This window comes from Vigna umbellata, chromosome 10 (assembly GCF_029865625.1).
Source record: "Vigna umbellata cultivar VRB3 chromosome 10, Vumbellata_1.0, whole genome shotgun sequence".
NCBI lineage: Eukaryota > Viridiplantae > Streptophyta > Magnoliopsida > Fabales > Fabaceae > Vigna > Vigna umbellata.
Window position 1 is genome coordinate 24674305 of NC_142174.1, and position 16283 is coordinate 24690587.

Below are 16283 nucleotides of genomic sequence, written 5' to 3' on the forward strand. Positions count from 1 at the left end.
GAAGACAAGTTATGGAGGTCAGTTGTTAGTTGCAGTAGGAAGAGACCCTAATGACCAGTATTTCCCACTAGCTTTTGCTGTGGTAGAAACAGAATGCAAAGACACATGGATGTGGTTTTTGACACAGCTGCTTGATGATATTGGAGGCATAGATTGTCAAAGGTGGATCTTTATTTCGGATCAGCAAAAGGTACATTAAAATATGTAGTTTAGTTAGAAATTTATTTTGATTATGTAATACTTATTGGTGTATTATGGTTGCAGGGATTAATGTCAGTTTTTGATGATATCTTGAATGGAGTGGAACACAGGCTGTGTTTACGCCATTTATACAACAATTACAAGAAAAAATTTGGGGGAGGTTTGCTCATTAGAGACCTCATGATGGGGGCTGCGAAGGCAACATACTATAAGGAATGGGAGAAAAAAATGGGTGAGTTAAAAAATCTGAATGTTGATGCCTTTAATTGGTTAATGGGTATACCAACTAAAAGTTGGTGTAAGCATGCTTTTAGTGCTTATCCTAGGTGTGATGTGTTGATCAATAACTTGTCAGAATCATTTAATAGTACTATTTTAATGGCAAGGGACAAACCAATAATTTCAATGATGGAATGGATTAGATCATACATAATGAGTAGGTTTGCAAGTCTTAGAGAAAAAGTTGACTCATATCCTGGTGATGTTATGCCTAAACCGAGGAAAAGATTGGATATGGAGGTTGAAAAGAGTGGGAATTGGCTTCCGGTATGGGCAGGGGGTTCACAGTTTGAAGTAACTCATGGCTTTACCATGGACAAATTTGTTGTTGATTTAAGTAATCACACATGTACTTGTTACTTGTGGGATTTGGTAGGAATACCATGTAGACATGCGGTTGCTGCCATTCATTACAAATCAGAAAACCCAGAAAATTATGTTCATCCTTACTATAAGAAAGATGCCTATAGAACTTGTTATGCACCAATTATAAGTCCTATCAATGGACAACAACTTTGGCCTACATCTGACTCTCCAAAACTACTACCTCCCATTTACAAAACACCTCCTGGGAGGCCAAAAAAATTAAGAAGACGAGAAGCTGATGAATATGTCAGCCATGGAAAATTGTCAAAGACCAATACTGCTATGAGATGTAGCACTTGCAATGCATATGGACACAATGTAAGGACATGTAAAAAGAGCCAGAAAAGCAAGGTAAATCTTCTTGGTAATGTTATTTACAAGTTGATTTATTACTTTTGTTATCTAACTATCTAACTATCTAACTATCTAACTATCTTACTCCTTTCATAGGACAAAAGGGGGGCTTCTACATCAACACCTGGATCTGCATCAAGAAGGGCTGCATCTGCATCTGCATCAGAAGGTGGAAGGGCTGCATTTGCATCTGCATCAGAAGCTAGAAGGGGGGCATCTGCATCTGCATCACAAGCTGGAAGGGCTGCATCAATTGCTGGAAAGGGGGCATCTGCATCTGCACCACAAGTTGGAAGGAGATCAGCCAGAGATGCAGGGGTTGGGGCTGCTTCTACATCACAAGGTGGAGGATCTGCAACTATGCGTCAAGGGGCAAGAAGAGCATCCTCAAGATTGGCTGCACAAATTGTAGGGTCTCAAGGAAGTTGTAATTCAAGGATGTAATTTCAAACAATTTGTAGTGGTTGTAGGGTCTCAAGGAAGTTGTATTTAAAGTAGTGCCTGTAGTGGACCACTTTTTTGTCTTGTAGTGACTGTAACCCTTTAAAGTATGTTGGGACCACTATTTGAACGACTTGTTTATTAATCAATATGGACCACTTTACTTTGGTTTTACTTATGCTGTAACTGGTTAAGCTGCTGTGGCAGTTTGTGGTTTTAGTCCCTCTGCGCATTTCCCATTCTAAACCACCACTTTTGGTGCTAAAGAGCAACTCATACAGTGATTTTTTCATCTCGAAGCTTTTAGCCTCTGCTGGCAGTTACTACATGTCAAATTTGGTAAAACAAAGTTGCTAAAATCATCACATTAACATTCCAAACTCGTTTCTGCAAAATTCACATTTAAACCCCCAAATTTTTAGCACTTTTTCTTATAAGTTGCAGAATTGGTAGTCAAAGCTGCTAATATTTGCAAACTATATAACACAAATGCACATAACACAACCATCAGGGCACAATTCAACTGAACTTCCACATTTTATTCAATTTAAAACTTGCTTGTACATCCACAACACAACCTATCTAATTACAATTTACCTTCAACACAAACAGAATACAAAACATGGCTGTTAATGCCCATGACAATACAAAAAATACCAACATAATTTTGAAATTTTTTCTCTCTTCCTCTAATTTCTTCTTCAACTTGTCCTTCTTCTTCCTTAGATCCAACACCACATTTTCAATACACACTTCAACTTCTTCACTCTTCCTTTGTAAGCTTCCTTCCATTTCGAAATCTCCTTCATCAACCCATTCAAAGAAGTTACAGCTTGAATTACTCTGCAAATGAAAATAACAAATCACCAATACAATATTCAACACAATAAATAAAGCTTTTATTCTCACTTACTGCCCAATTTCTACATCTATAAAATAGTCTCCCTTTGTTCTTCAATGTAGTTGCCTTCAACAACAACAATCTTTCCCCACAACCACAGTTTTTTGAAGCTAAGTGAGAGGATCCACATGTTTGGGACATTCCAGAACCTATGCTCCTTGGTGTGCAACCTCCTCTACCACCTTTCATTTCCCTTCAAAAGTGATTAACAAACAAACTGAAGTTCGAAACCAAAACCCTTCAACAAAACCCTATATCCCCAAATCCATCCATCATTTTAAACCAAAACAGAGACGAATATGAACTTACGTGCCCAACTCCACCAATGCCCAAGAAGGTGATATCCAAGCTTCAACCTTGACTTCGTCTTTGCTCAAATCCTTCACACAACACTTTGCAGTGAAAGTAATAAACCAAACTTTACCAATGTTGGATTAACTTTGCATTTCAGCTGTAACAACACCTCGACAGAGACGTTAGAACACGTGGACACAGACGTTAGAACACGTGGACAGAGACGTTAGACACATCAGCACATATTTAACGGTGTTAGTTTTCGAGGACTAAAACCAAAGTTTCGAAAAGATTGAGGACCAAATCGTACCTTACTTTGAAAGAGGAACGAAAACCAGAAACGGCCTATAGTTTAGGGACTAAAAACATATTTAACCCTAAATTTTTTACTAAAATTTGTTGTTTTTGTAAATTTAGATTAAAATTTTTACTAATTTTTTATATATTTTATTTGAAATTTTTTTCCTAGTTCACATTTTCTTATAATTTAGTTACTTTTACTAAGTGATCATAATTTTGTAAGTTAAAAAATTTGAAATTTTTTTAATAATTTTATCAATTATTCATTATTTTTAAAAAAATTTAAACATTTTATTGTATCGTTTATGAATCAAATTAATTAAATTTAACAATTACAATAATATAATATTTTAAAATCCATATGCACACACATGGGTTAACACTAACAATACTAATAGTAACCATGGCATCTATAAATATAACCTACATATCTATTATTTTCTTCTCATATAACTACTAAGTAATATGGATGTTTCACCCTTTATCTCTAACCCTTTCATCTTTCATCCCCAATTTCTAGAATTGTTCTCTAATTAATGAGGTAGTTATGCATTAATTTTTTTTGTTGAGGAATTTTGTGCATTAATTAATGAAGCATTGAAAACCCACGTTGAATATATATTACAAAATCCTACATCTCATTTCCTCTATTACAAAACCTGCACCCTTTCATCTATTACGAAACCATGCACCTCATTTCAATCTATTTCTCTTTCGTTGAGTGTGTTCCTCTCCACCCCATTTCATTTCTTTTTATTGAGTGTGGTCCTCTCCACCCCATTTCATTTCTTCTCCTCTTTCATTGAGTGTGGTCTTCAAAGTTGAGAGAGATTTGAGAGGGATTTTGTTGAAGCAGCCTGGAGGGATTTTTGTGGTTGACATTGTTGGGAGTGTTTTCTTTTAAGAATTTGTTTCCAAGTGCATGAATTTATATTATCGAATTTGGATTGTGATATAGAGCACATTAGATGTTCATATCCAAAAAAGAGTAAACCTTTAAAAATATTAATCGAATATGAAAATTTGAAAATAAAAATATGGAATGTCGACATCCGATGCAGGAAGAATTGGATTTCGAATTGGATTTCGATATCTGATGTTGTGATTTTCAGATGTCAATATCCGATTTATGTTTCTGAAGTTTGTTTTATAAATGTTTTATATTAATTTTTTTATTTATTGTATTAGTTTATAATTTTTTAAAATTTATGTATGAATTTATTAAATTTAATAAAAATATTTTACAAAAAATAAAAATTGATATAAAGATGTGTGTATTGGATACGAAAATCCGAAAGGAAGAATATCATATCTCGATGTTCAATTGTCCCTTTATCGGATGTCAATATCCGATAAAGAGAGAATCGGATATTAAGATCCAATACTTTCCATTTAGAATTTTCATATCTGATGCCTTTATGTTGTGTTGTGCTTATTTTCATATTCGATGCATGTTTTATTTTTCATATCCCAATAATAAATTAATATTATTTAACAACATTTAGGTTTGTTTTATAAAAAGTTAAATAAAACCAACATTGTTAACTTAATTTGTATAATTATTTAATTTTGTTAATATAACAATGCATTTTAAATGTTTAATTTTTATAATATAAAAATACATATTTATAGTTATTTAAATTATTTTTAAGTTTATTATATTATTCATAAACGATTATATTAATTTATGATTTTATAATTTAATTATAAATGTTTAATTTATTGTATTAGTTTTTTTATTTTGTTAAATTTTGTATAAAATAAGTTGTATGACTTTTTTTAATTTATTAAAAAAGTTTGGTATTTAAAATTCATATGAAAATTTTAACAATTTTTTAGGTAGTTTTAAGTATTATTATTTTGGTATTTTTTTAAATTTTATTCATTATTTATAAATTTATAAATGTATAATTTAGGTTTAATAGCCAATTTAGTCCTCACTTTGGTTGAAAAATCTCAATTTAGTCCATCGTTATAAAAGTGTTTTGAATTAGTCCTAACTTTTAAAATAGTGGGTCAGATTGATCCTTTCTGTTAAATATAAGTTAACAAAATTAATGGATGATGATGTGACACAACTTAAAGCTAACGAGGGACCAATCTAACACATCAGCTTTAAGCTGTGTCACATCATCATCCATTAATTTCATTAATTTATATTTAACGAAAGGGACCAATCTGACCCACTATTTTAAAAGTTAGGACTAATGTAAAACACTTTTATAACGAAGGACTAAATTGAGATTTTTCAACCAAAGTGGGGACTAAATTGGCTATTAAACCTATAATTTATTGTAGTAGTTTATGATTTTATAATTTAATTATAAATTTTGAATTTATTGTATTAGTTTTTTATTTTCTTATAGGTGATTATAGTCTAAATTGACAAATATCCTTAAAGGATGGATCTCAAATAAATTCTAGCATGCTATCAGATTTTTTGTCCTTTGTAAATGAGGTTAGAGAGGGAGATCTGACAAATCATTTCACAACAAATGAAATATTTTCCTCTCATAAAAACTTAATTGAACGGGTAAGAGAGATTGCATATGATCTAAGATTTGTTGTGGTGACTATAAGATTCGACAAAGTTACCGCTCAACTTGGAGGAAGACATTTGTATTTCTAGGTTGTGAAAGAGATGGAAAATATAGAAAATACAAACCCGATGTCCAACTTAGTACATATGTCACCCGAAAATGTGAGTGTCCTTTCAAGTTAAGGGGCAAACCATCTGATAATGGAAATGGGTGGGTATTGCAAGTGATATGTGGATAACACAACCACGATTTAGCATAAACTTTAGTGGGGCATCCTTATGTTGGTAGGTTAAATCCTACTGAAGAAGCAGTACTTGGTGATATGACAAAAACCCAAGTAACACCTGCAAATATTTTGTTGACTCTTAAAGAAAATAATGATCATAATGTAACTACAATAAAACAAGTTTACACAGCAAGGTATACATATAAACACTCATTGAGAGAGTTGAGAACTGAGCTGCAACATCTGATGATGATGTTGGATCGTGACAAGTACATATATTGGAATAGATGTGTGAAGGATTATGAGGTTGTCAATGACCTCTTCTGGACACATCCTGATGCAATCAAATTATTTAATGCATTTAATGTTGTTTTGTTAATGGATTTAACTTATAAAACAAATAAATATCGGCTACTATTGCTAGAGATTGTTGGTATGTCATCTAATGGGTTGACCTACTTAGCCACATTTGCATTCTTATCAAGTGAATGACAACATAATTTCACTTGGGATCTTGAAAGGCTGAGATGTTTATTTCTGACATTTGAGGGCAGTCCACAAGTCATAGTCAGCGATAGAGACTTGTCTTTGATGAATTCCATTGGCAATGTGTTTCCTGAGTCATCTCAGTTATTATGTCGCTTCCATATGATAGAAAATGTCAAAGCGAAGTCCAAAATGTTAGTTAATTGTGTAGAAACACGAGATATGGTAATGGAATGAGAAGTGCAAAACATAAATAATTAATTCATTAAAAAAATATGTGTATCAAATATTTAAATTTGATTAACAATAAAAATAATTTTAAAAACAACAAATTTAAAATCGCCAAAAATATAAACTAACAAATTTATATAACATTAAATCATTAAAAAAAATAAGAATACCATAATCGGCATTGAAAATGTGAGGGAGCTTAATCAGATGTTGAAAACTGATTCAGCCTACATCGAATATCGACATCCGATGGAGGCTGAATCGGGTTTCGACATCTGATTCAGTCCCCTCACATTTTCAATGTCGATTCTGCGTAGATCTTCCATCAAACTCCTTACGAACAACTTCTAATCAACTTCTAATAAGCTAAATCCTAATTCTACAATATTTTCCTATATCTACAATATACTATAACATTGAACATAAATATATCTAATCAATGCATCAACCTTTGAGTAGCGACAATGAACCAATGAAGAGCAACGAAAGAGAAAGACGAAGAACACTATGTGCTTGAATCCACCAATGAAACAAAGATCAACCTTCACGAAGAAGAAAACGAAACGATTGTGTGTGCATGAAAGAATCAGAACAAAGCAAAGAGAAAATGGAAGGAAAATAATGAGATTTGAAGGAGAGAAAAAGAAATACTAGCGTGAAAAATAATTGAGACAAAGTTGTTTTTTAAACAAAATCTTTAACCATGACCATGACCAGATTTTATCTTTATAAAAATTTAAAACTTTTTAAATAAGAGCGATTTTAGTATTCTATACAATTTTAAAAGTGTAAGATGAAAGGATTAGAGATGTAGGATGAAACACCCAAATAACTTTACGATTTTAGAAGATTGTCAGAACAAATTTTCTAAAAGTTTAAAAATAAGATTACAAGAATAAAATTTTTGAAATATACTTCCGAATAAACTTCTTGTAATAGAATTTTCAGAATAAATTTTCTTAACAAAAAATGTGTTTTAAAACGAATTTTTCAAAATACTTATCAAAAATAAATTTTAAATTTAATTTAATTTTACAAAAACTAGTTAATAAAATTAGATTCGGATCTATTTATATGATATAAACTAATCTTATTATTAATCAAAACAATATCATGATCATCACAAGAAATGCATTTTGGAATGAATTTTTTTTTCTTTCATCTCTTTTTTGCAGAAACTGGCAGTAACCGTGGCAGTCTGAAACAGTTGAAAAGGGTATTTTAGTCATTTTTGTTAGTGTGGAGATGCATTTAGCGATATTGGGGTTGCAGGAAACAAAAGCATAGCCTACGTCACATCCTTCAAACTAATCCAATAAAATGCAGGGTGTTGCTGCCTCCATTACCACCTCTTGCTCCCTCCACCTCTCCATTTCTCTTTTATCCCTCCCCCACCTTCCTATTCCTATTGATGGCGAACTGAAGCGAATCATATTGGAGGAAGCACATCATAGTCGTCTTAGCATACATCCAGGTATGACTAAGATGTACCAAGACCTTCGGTGTTCGTTCTGGTGGCCTGGAATGAAGAGTGATGTCGCTCGTTTTGTGGCATCTTGTCTAACGTGTCAACGAGCGAAGGCGGAGTACCAAAGACCTGGAGGATTACTTCAACAGTTGGAAATTCCCGAATGGAAGTGGGATAGCATATCCATGGACTTCGTGACTCATCTGCCACGCACGGTCAGGAATCATGATTCAATCTGGGTAATCGTGGATAGGCTAACGAAGAGCGCCCACTTCCTGGCCGTAAACTTGAAGATGTCGATGACCAACTTGGCTAAGTTGTATATCCAGGAGATCGTTCGCTTACATGGAGTACCTTCGAGCATCATTTCCGACCGAGACACAAGATTCACTTCACGGTTTTGGCAGTCACTTCAAAGCGAGCTCGGTAGTAAGTTACAAATGAGTTCAGCCTATCACCCTCAGACGGACGGTCAATCTGAGAGAACAATCCAGACGCTTGAAGACTTACTGAGGACGTGCGTCCTAGATCACTTAGGCGCCTGGGATGAGGTCCTGCCGCTAGTGGAGTTCACGTATAACAACAGTTTCCAGGCGAGCATTGGAATGGCACCGTTTGAAGCACTTTATGGGAGTAAATGTCGAACGCCACTTTGTTGGTTCAAGGAAGGAGAGAACGTGCTAACTGGACCTGAGCTTATCCAGCAAACGACCGAGAAAGTCAAGCAAATTCAGGAGAGGTTGAAGACGTCTTTGAGCAGGCAGAAATCTTATGCTGATAAGAGGAGAAGACCGTTGGAGTTCGCTACTGGAGATCATGTGTTCCTTCGACTCAACCAAATCACTGGTGTAGGCCGAGCCGTTCGTCCAAAGAAGCTGTCTCCCAAATTCATTGGACCATACCAGATTCTGAGGAAGATCGGACCAGTAGCGTACGAGCTTGCATTGCCGCCTCAACTATCAAACCTTCACCCAGTTTTCCACGTTTCTCAACTTCGGAAGTATATAGCGAATCCATCACATGTACTGGAGTTGGAGGACGTTCAGCTTCGTCCAGACCGAACGTTGGAGCTGCATCCAGTCTGTATAGAAGATAGCCGCACCAAGTACTATAAAGGCAAGGACGTTCGTTTGGTGAAGATGGTGTGGGACGCTAAGACTGGTGATTCAACGTGGGAAGTTGAGAGCGCCATGAAGGACTTATACCCTAATCTATTTCCGGGTGAGTCTTTAATTTTCGAGGTCGAAAATTTTTGTAGATAGGTGGAATGTGAGGTCTCGGAAATTTAAACCATGATTACTGTCAAATTTGTCAATTATTGCACTGCTGAGTCACCTGACTGCTTCCATAAATGCACCGCGCCACACGTTCAGTGCATTAAAAACGCACTAAACGCTGCATGCATGAGCGCCACTTGTCACGTAGAAGTTTCGGAAGTCAGAAGTGAGAGTGCAGGTGTCAGCAGAGGAGACGCTCGTTCGTTTGGGCGTGGAAATTAACAAAACTGAGTTTCGAAAAACGCTCTCTCACCTGCACGCACTCTTCTTCTTCCTCAGAACCAAACCTTTCATTTTCTCCAACTTCTCTCTAGAACCAGTTCACCTTCTCTCTACTGTAACTCACCATTCCCTTCTCCGATCACGTTTCAGAACCGTAGAAACGTTCCTGGAGACGTGAGTGTCATTCTGATCCGAACAGAATTTGGAACTGAACTGGTAAGTCCTCATTGCTAAGCTTTCGTCCTTTTGGTTTCATGTGAACCCTAGTTCTGGTTGCATGCATGGGTTCTAGGTTTGAGTTATTCCGATTTTTGGTGTTTTAGATTAAGTGGAAACTGTTGAGCGAAACCTGAGGGTAGGAAGTTGTTAGAGGAAGCACTAAATCTTGCTCTTTGGGAATACACTGCTATCCAGGTAAGGGAAGCTTATATGTTTAATTTATACTTGTGTGTTGTATGAAAGAATGTTATGAAGATATGTATGTGGGCTGTTTGAGTATGCATGAACGAATACTGATTGTATGGATGAATATGAATTCTTATTTGGTTGATCCGCATGTTGGTTTGATATGTATGGAAGATGGATGATTAATGTAATGTATGAGTTATTAATGTGATAAATTCTATAAGATCTGTAGATTAATATTGGATGTGAAGTTATGAAGTATGAATCTTATGAAAAATGAAAAGTTAAGATAGTTGGAAAAATCTGAATATGATAATTCTCTCTATGATAAATTACGTTCGTCATCGTACGGTCTTATACCGTTCGGTTTCCCTGACAAAGACTTAGAGTAGAATTCTTTCATTTGGAAAGAGTTCGGTTTGAGAACGAGCGCCTTCATTGAATTACTATGCTTGAGCGTTCGGCTCAGCATAGAGTTGTAGTATGCTTTAAATTAAATAATATTGAATTAAGAAACGTTCGGTCTTATACCAAGCGTTCGTCCTAAATAGCGTTCGGTCTTATACCGAACGTTCGTCCTAAATAGCGTTCGGTCTTATATCGAACGTTCGTCCTGAGTAGCACTCGGTCTTCTACCAAGCGTTCGTCGAAATTGATGCTCGGTCATCTACCTAGCGTTCGTCGTAGTCAGTGCTCGGTCACATACTAAGCACTCGTATTATTGAATAACCACTTGGATAAAATAGCGTTCGTTCAAGTATTTGAATATTCACATTCTTACGTTCGTTCTAATACTAGTATCGGTCTTCCATGTGCAAATTTCTTCAAAGAAAATTTCTAAGTATTATTAACCATCCTTCCTATATTGAATCTGGTTCAAGATCTTTATTATGAAATTTTCTAAGTATCAGTACTCCTTCAAATTGAGTCGTTTCATTTAACTGACCAAACAGAGAGTCACGTTCGTCCATCCAGTACTTATTTGGACGTTCGTCCTAATTCTTCAAAGGACTGAACGTTCGTCCTTTTATGCTCTTAAAGTTAAAGATAAGAATGATGATAAATTATAATAAATTACAGTGCGAACACTATATTGAGTGATTTTGTGATGATGGATTTTGGACGAGCGTTCCAGGGAGGAACGTCTCATATATGTTAAATATTAAATTTGGTAAAGTATGACTGTGGATAAGTTAAGACTCGCTGTCCATCCTGATATTCAGTGATTACTCTTCTCACGTAGAGAGGGTAAGTCATGCGTGTGAATGGCAGGAGGTCCTTAGTCCATAAGTTAACATGGGTGATGTAAGAACGGACTAACCTCGAGTGGCAGCTGATTAGGTGTATCCCGGTTATTACATCACTCGAGTGCAAGGACGCTTGTAACTACACAGATCATACAGTCCGGACGGTCGTCTTACTTATATATATATATATATATATATATATATATATATATATATATATATATATATATATATATATATATATATATATATATATATATATATATATATATATATATATATATATATATATATAGAGTTACATGATGTTACATGTTAGACTATGTGCTTGTGTGGAATGATATGTTCATTGTATGTGTTGTTTGTATGAATTAAATTATATAAGCTTACCCTTTCGTTTCCTTGTGTTGTCGCCTTGTATATGTACGTTCGTCCTGTCATTGCAATGATCATCCGTGTGGATGTGAGCAGATGGAGGTGTGTCACTTGAAGAAGTGCTAGAAGAAGAAAATTTGGAAGACGCTAACCTGGTGGATGTAGAAGTTAAAGCCGAGCCTTAGAGCGCTCGCGGGTGTCTGTAGTTAGCTTTATTTATGTTATTTTGAACGTTCGGTTATAGTTTTGTAAGACCGTTCGTCCCTGAACTCTTGCTTGTATAAGCGTTCGTTATTTCTGTATGATTATGCCGTTCGGTATTTTGACGCTCGTTCAGATTTGTAAGACTGCACTGTTTTATATGATTAATGTAATTAATTCTGATTATGGTAATTACTATATTTTGGGATGTTACACCAGCCTTTATAATTGATTGCCTTTAAAATTTAATAAATATTGAATTAAAAATTTGGAAAATGTAACATCCCAAAATTTATACAGTCAGCAACTATATAATAGAATAATCACATGTATTAATATAATAAAACAGTCTTACAGCTAAGGAGATAACTCTCGCAAGTGGCCGAACGGCCTTACCTAAATACCAAAAACATACGAGCGCTCACTAAAATTTAAGAACGAACGGTTTACAAAAATAAAAACACCGAACGTCCAAATATTGACTTAAAGAAAAAGGCGCACACTCTAGGATGGCCCGCTATTCTAACTAAACTAGTAAATAACCGAACGTACTACTGTTCGGCCTTCACTTCAACATCTACCAAATTATCTTCAGCAATGACTTCCTCTTCAAGCGTTTCCTCCAGAGATGCATCTCCCTCTGCTCACATCCACACGGATGATCATTGCATTGACAGGACGGACGTACAGATACGGACAACACAATGGAGAAACGAAAGGGTAAGCTTATTGAATTTAATTCAAGTAAAACATACATTTCATACATATCAAACACATCAAATAATTTCACAACCCATACATACAATTCATTCATTTACTCAATCAATTTCCTGATACTAGACTGACTGTCCGGACTGTATGAATTCTGTGTAGCTACGACGTCCGTGCACCCAGGTGGGATAGCTGGAATTCTCGTCAGCTGCCACCTGAGGTTAGTCCGTTCTGTCCAAGTTACAGTTATGGACTAAGACCTCCTGCCATTCCCACACATGACATACTCCTCTCTACTTGAGAACGAGCACTCACGGAATATCAGGATGAACCGCCAGCTAAGCTTACCACATTCATACTTTACAAATCTCAATTTCCATTCAAGAGTCGTTCCTCCCTGGAACGCTCGTTCAAATTCCACAATCATAATTTCATCTCTTATACCGTTCGCACATTTTAATCTTTCCTCTTATTCACATTTTCATTCTTAGTTCCACTTTCATAAAAGGACGAATGTCCAACCCTCTTTGTAATAAAGGACGATCGTTAAGTCAATACCAAGAAGGCTCGTTCACGAATAGAATAAAACCAACACAGGTTATTAGACGGACTTCAATACAACTTGAATCAGTTAGATGAACTGACTCTAGTACGATCTGAAAAATACTTAGAATAATGTAAGTTCCATAACGCTAGAACGAATCCAATGGATATATATACCTCACAAGTTGTTTAGATAAATAAACCGAGCACGATTTAATTCAGGAGACAAACCGCCAGTCGATGACCGAGTGCGAAAATAGATATTTAATGAAATTTTGGACGAACGTCACTGAAGTCTTGGACGAACGTTACTAGATCTATTGGACGGACGATACTTAAATTTATGGACGAACGCTATTTCAATTCAGGACGAACGCTATTATAGCTCGTTGATAATTACGGAAAGAACGAGCGTTCGGTATAGGACCGAGCGCTACTTATCACTTACAATTTTAGGACGAGTATTCGGTCTAAGACCGAGCGCCACTTAGGACGTACGCTTTTAGGTCGAGGCTATTCGCTGATTCAAAATCATAGAAATTTGGGAATTATATAAGATGAGATACTTAAAGTTTATGTTTTAATAATTTGACTAAGAGTTCCAAGGTATATTTTCAGGCTTCTCAAATTCTCACACAGCACTTATGATGTCTACGTTTGGCCGAACGCTCAAACGTAAAGCTAATAAAAAGGGGTGTTCGTCCTCAAATAGAATCCTTTCCAAATGAAAGGGTTCAGCTATTTCAAAGAAGTTACTGAGAATACCGAACGGTCAAAGACCGTTTCGATAACGAACGTTCAATATCATATTAATTTCACATTCAAAATCTCACTTACAGTAAACTCATTTTTTCAGTATAAACTTTCATACATTTACTTAACCATATCATAGTATATTCCATACTTCTCATGCATCAAATCAAAATCATAAACCAAACATCCAATTATCAAAAATCATACTGCATATAAATTTACAGAACGTTCATACAGTACAACGCATATAATTCCCAGAACATTCATACATTTCAGTACAACACAAGAATTAAATTTAATAAGCTTCTCTTACCTCTAACGTGAACAGACGTCCTACAATGTGTAACTTGACTTGTAAATTTACAATTTCTCTCTCTCCGCAACGCTTACTACTATATGCATCAATCATCAAAGATAGATGAAAACGGTTCAGTATTTAACTAAAGAATTTCATCACCCAGAGTTTGGGCGTGCATGCGCACAGGAACGACAGTTTGAAGGGAAACAGACTTACCGGTTTCAGAACGCTAAAGTGTTCGGTTCTGGTGAAAGCTCAAGGCAACGGAAATCCTTCTACGGTGCCTAAATAGAAATCGGAGCAGAGATGGTGAGTTGCAGTAGAGAGAAGTGAAAGGTTTTCTAGAGAGAAGGTGGAGAAAAATGGAGATCTGAAGTTAGGAAGAAGAAGAAGTGTGCAAAAGAATGAGCAGAGTTTTTCAGAAATGATTTTTCTGTTTGCCCACGCCCCAAAAACGGACGTGCGCCCTTCTGCTGACACCTGCCCTCACTTACTGACTTCAGAATGTTCCAATTTGACACTTGGCAGCTCATGATATCAGAGTTTTAGTGCATTTTTAATGCCTCTGAGCAAGTGGCGTGTGTAATTAATGAGGCGTGACAGAAAACCATGTCAATCATTTTTGCATAAAAAGATTCAGAAACTAATAATATCAATTCAATTAAAAAGATTATAAATTCAAAGACTTAATTAAAAGAAATTATAAATTCAAAGACTTAATAAATCATTAAAATTTAATAAATATTGAATTACAGATTTTAATTAATTCTATTATTATTATTATAAATGTTTCTGTATATAAAAATAAAATACAGAAAATGATTTCAAATATCAACTGAATCTATATTAAATATGAATAACAAATCATTATCGGATGTTGAGACTCGAATTGAAAAAGATTATGCATCGGATATTGATATTTGAAAAACTAAATATTGAATTTTAATATCGATAAAGGAAAAATCGGATTTTGATATCCGATCGGATTTTGATATCCGATTGAGTTATTTTCGGATTTGATATCAGATTATGTTAATTTTGAATTTTGATATCCGATTAAAAGTTATAAAATTTATAACAAATTCGCATGTGAGAAATTTAAAAAAAAAATTATTTTTCCAGTTCCAATGTCAATCACCAACACAAGACACCTCCACCGCATGCCTCAACACTTCTCATGGAAAAATATCTCTTAAAGACCAAAAAAAATGAAACTTGTGAAGGAGACAGTGAAGAAATAAAAAGGGGTGCAGGGACAAGAGAAATATATAAATTTTCAACTTCATTTAATTAGTGAATCACTTAATTGGATAAAAAATATTTAATCCTAACCAACTCACTAATCACCAGCATATTTGTGGAAATTGGAGGTGCAAGATGAAACCTTAAAGGTGCATGATGAAACACCCCAAATGTGAATGTAATTGAATCTGTAGCCTTTTCACTTGGGCTTAAAAACCAAGGTGCAGATCAAATTCAAGAATAAGACAGGTGTTGAATTAAATAGTATTTTTCTTATTATATTTGTTTTTTTTTTATCCATTGATATTTTTCAGTAATACTTTCTTATTTAAAAGAATGCAATTATATACACACGCATACATTTACATAATTTTAATTACATAAGCTTATTTATCTAATTTCTAGACAAATGTGAGAAAAAAAAAGATGAGTGATAAAGACTGAATGAACAAATATTATTTTTTAAAAGACGAGTCTTGCATATCTCTCCAAATCTTAAAAGTACACACATGTATGAGAAAACTCCAAAGTCATCAGTTATTTCAATATTTAATATCGTTAAACAACTAAAAGTACATGCACTTCGTTATATTTTATTTTAACCTATTATTATATTGAAATTGATTAAAAATTGTGATCCAGAAGAGTACGTTATTTATTTATTAAACACGAGAGAAGAAAACTATTCTAGATTGAATTATTGAGTCATATACTCATATAGGTGGAATCCAAACTAAGACTCAAGTTGTCAATTCAATTTGTGCATACTAATAGTAATATTTTTCTCCGTTACAACATATACTATTATATTTTTGGGGACTAATACTAATTCAATCATACCAAAACTAATTTTTATTCTATTCATTATGACAATTAAAATACAAATATTTTTATTGTATTATCATCATATAATATTACATTA

General features: G+C 34.5%; 1 protein-coding gene across 1 annotated transcript; it reads left to right on the forward strand.

The window, feature by feature from the left end:
• The first annotated feature begins 381 nt into the window (after positions 1-381).
• LOC148192219 (uncharacterized) lies at positions 382-1644 on the forward strand. The gene is made up of 2 exons (XM_088100328.1): positions 382-1197; positions 1297-1644. Exons 1-2 carry the CDS (start codon positions 382-384, stop codon positions 1642-1644), a joined length of 1164 nt encoding a protein of 387 aa, XP_087956454.1.
• The last annotated feature ends 14639 nt before the right edge of the window (positions 1645-16283 follow it).